The sequence below is a fragment of the Myotis brandtii genome, unplaced genomic scaffold, assembly GCF_000412655.1.
Source record: "Myotis brandtii unplaced genomic scaffold, ASM41265v1 scaffold182, whole genome shotgun sequence".
Classification (NCBI taxonomy): domain Eukaryota; kingdom Metazoa; phylum Chordata; class Mammalia; order Chiroptera; family Vespertilionidae; genus Myotis; species Myotis brandtii.
The window spans coordinates 3,805,247-3,808,873 of NW_005356751.1; the positions used below are offsets into that span (position 1 = coordinate 3,805,247).

The 3,627-nt window shown below is 37.4% G+C and overlaps 1 protein-coding gene across 5 annotated transcripts in view; it reads left to right on the top strand.

Annotated features, from left to right (window-relative positions):
• Positions 1-3,627, top strand: part of SECISBP2L (SECIS binding protein 2-like) — a 62,912-nt gene that overhangs the window by 20,285 nt on the left and 39,000 nt on the right. For all 5 annotated transcript variants that reach the window (XM_005863966.2, XM_014537827.1, XM_014537828.1 and 2 more), the window contains exons 5-7: positions 802-1,031; positions 1,325-1,349; positions 1,698-1,810. In XM_005863966.2, coding sequence (XP_005864028.1) covers positions 802-1,031; positions 1,325-1,349; positions 1,698-1,810 — 368 coding nt within the window. The remainder of the gene's footprint in view (positions 1-801; positions 1,032-1,324; positions 1,350-1,697; positions 1,811-3,627) is intronic.

Here is a 3,627-nt window from a genome sequence, read left to right on the forward strand (position 1 = left end):
ATTTTTGTGCGGCCTCTAGTTATAAAATAAAGGAGTACTGGTCTGCACACTCCACATCGGGGATCAAGCCCGCAACCCCGGCATGTGCTCTTACCGGGAATCAAACCATGACCTAGTTTGTAGGTCACCGCTCAACCACTGAATCGGGCGAGAAACTTTCATATGTACACATGCATTCATTTGTCTAAGAATGTTGATAGTAGTATTAATAATAGCAAGCCCCCAAACAACCCAAGTGTCCCATCAGAGGTACAGAGGATAAGTACATTATAGTATAGTCTTACACAGTAACATTAATGAATTACAGTCACATCCATCAGAATCTCAAAACCAATGTTGAGGGTATGGTGGGGTGGGTAGCAAGTTCGAGAAACATGGGCAGTATGATTTTATTTTTATAAAGTTAAAATTGCAAAATTACATGATTTATGTTTTAGGAATACAGAAATTTGTGGTAAGTATTTTTAAAAGGGAGGAAATAATAAACACAGAATTTAGAATAAAGGGCAGCCTCTGAGGGAGGTATAGGATGCAGTGGTGGAGGGGGCATGCAGTCGACCTCAAAGGATTGGGTGATGTTCTCTGTGTTAAATGGGTAATGCGGGGATGGTTTTATTCTCTTCATAATAAACATGTTATAAACCAACTTGTCAGGAATATCTTACGTTTTTATAATCTTTCAAAAAAGTTTTTACCATTTACGAAATTAGATGTCTTTATTTTCTTACAACCTTAGTGATAATTTAACAATTTATCAACTTGGTCCTCACAACAAGTTGTTACACTTTTCTTGCCTTGTAGATTTCCCGTCAGATATCGCTAACAAGTCTCTCTCAGAGAGCTCTGCCCCGATGCTCTGGAAGTCCAAAGGCAGGAGGAGAAGAGCATCCCACCCTACTGCCGAATCTTCTAGTGAGCAGGGAGCTAGTGAAGCTGACATTGACAGTGATAGTGGCTACTGCAGTCCCAAACACAGCAACAACCAGCCCACTGCAGGGGCTTTACGAAATCCTGATTCTAGCACCATGAATGTATGTGACATTGCTTTGATTTCTTTATCAGTCATCTATGTCAGTATTATTCTTATGTCCTCTGCTAAAGCTTAAGTACCTACTTTCATTAACAATCCTATAGTAATAAGATGGTTATAAACATCTTGTATATTTTGTTATTAATATGAAAAATATTCTTTTATGGATGAGTATTTTTTCTGAGATTGTAATATGCATCCTTCACACTAGACTAGATTCGGAATCATTTTGTAAGGAATGTGGTATTGATTTTGAGCAGAAAATAATTGTCTCCTTTTTGTTTCTATTTTTAGCATGTGGAATCATCTATATGTACAGGTACTTATTTTTCTGCATAGTGTTTTTGCTATAATTTCTTCCTTGTCTATGTCAAAGTTTTGCTTTTAAGCATTAACCTTGCTGATGTTGCAAAAATTAGAAATCTTTCAAAGTGATTCACGTTAAATAAAAAGTACAGTCTTGCTGATAAAATTGAGAATATGCCAGCCAGAGGTATTCTGCAGATGACACTTATATTACTGGGAACTGGAATACCACTTAAAATTTATGGAAAATTTTCCACTATTACATTTACAGTGACCGAATTTCAGTACATAAAGTTAAGGAGCAATTTAGCTTTTGACATCTGCTGTAAATAAATCATATTTTAAATCTTATTTGTTACAGGTAGTGTAAATTGGTCCAGTGTAACTTGCCAGGCAACTCAGAAAAAACCTTGGATGGAAAAAAATCAGACATTTTCTAGAGGTGGAAGGCAGACTGAACAAAGAAATTCACAGGTAATTTGAATTAGGTCGGACAAATTTGATTAGTGTCAGATGAATTATTTTAAATGGTATAGTGATTTTGAAGGTCAATGTCCTTAATTTTTAAAGATGTATATTAAATTACTTAAAAGTAAAATATATCCCTATGGTTTAGGCAGTAAAATGATTCAAGTAATGAAACAAAATGGCAAAATGTTGAAAGTAGGTGGTGTGTATGCATGAGCATATATTGTACCATTCTCTACTTTTCTGTGTTTAAGAAATATTTTTTGATATTTCATACTTTTAAAATAGAATACTATTCAATCCTGCTTCACCTGCTGACTTAGCCATATAAATATTTTAAAGAATTTCAATGCCTTAAATATTGATCCTTTGAACTTCAGGCAGAACTGCAGCCTTGTCCATGTGACTTTGCTTGATTATAGACACCATATGCCACACTCTGCTTGTGCGCTGCCATAGTGATGAATGCCTCTTCCTAATGAAGCCATGTTGGGCAGCTTCCTGATCTTGGGGAGCGGGATCTAGCTGCAGTAGGGTGGAGCAAGTTATATACTGCCACAAACTTCCAATACTGTCTTCCTGCATTGGTTGTCTATGAAATCAGGGACTGTATATTGGTCAGTATTTTTCCTTTTTAATTTTTAGATAGACTTTTTGTTTTCCTTAAATCTAGTCAAGGAATTAAGGTTATATGAATAGATCTGTGGATGAACTGAAATAAGAGTAAGTTACTACCAGATCAAGTGGACCAATACTTGCCTGTTTTTGTCTCCCTAAAATGAAGTACTTCAGATGTTCCTAACTTTAATTAGGGTGTTAGGAAAACAAGCAGAATAATTCCCTCTTCCCTATGGTTGTTGCAAAAATGAGTTGTTATTGTTTGTGGCAGGCTTGTGAAGCAGTCTAGCTTTATTTGATTAAAAACAAAAGCTTGCCGGGGTTCTTGTCCCAGCATCAAGAAGGGTTCAGGAATCTGGAGAAGGAATACATAGATGACATAGGAATCCAGAGACTAATAAAGAGTCTGGAGACAAAATATAATTTTGAAAGGCACTGGGGGTCAGAGGAGCTTAGCTAAAGGAGCTAAGTTCTAAGGTCTTAAGTTTAAGGCCTTAGGTTCTCTCCGACCCAAGAACCCCATGCTTTTTATCAACACAACTTGTCCTGAGGCGAGGCAGAGATATACACTTCAAAGGGTCAGGGTTTGGTACAGAGTCCATTGTCAGAATGGGGGAATTAGCCTACGGCTGTTCAGGTATTTGGCCAGTAGGAGGTGATAACATGTAGATTGAGATGCCTTTTAGCTGTCTGGCAGCCACAATCAATTTAATGTATCCTATTCAGGTTTGGGGAAATGCCTTCAGCCATTCCCAACAGGTGACTACATGTGTGACTCAACCCTGTTGTGTCCCCAAGTCTCATCAACCTTTTGATGAAACTCTTGAAATTATGACATGCTGGAATTGGTCCCAGCAAAGCTAAAACAAGAATTATTTAAATAGATTAGATAAACAAAATCTATACAATGTTTAGTCAAGTACTGAAACTTTATATTTAAAGTCTGCCAATCTTGCAGACTCAATAGTTACTCAGTACAGTTTGGTATCAGTAGCCCACTGGAGAAGAAATCCTATACTAATAAAAAACAAACATGCAAATTGACTGTACTTTCGCTATGCCTTAAGCCACGCCCACCAGCCAATCAGCAACTATATGCAAATTAACCCAACCAAGATGGCGGCCAGCAGCCATGGAGCTGGAGCGAGCAGGAGCCCGCTCTGAGCTCCACTGAAAGCAACAAAGTTTCAATTATAGAAGGTAAA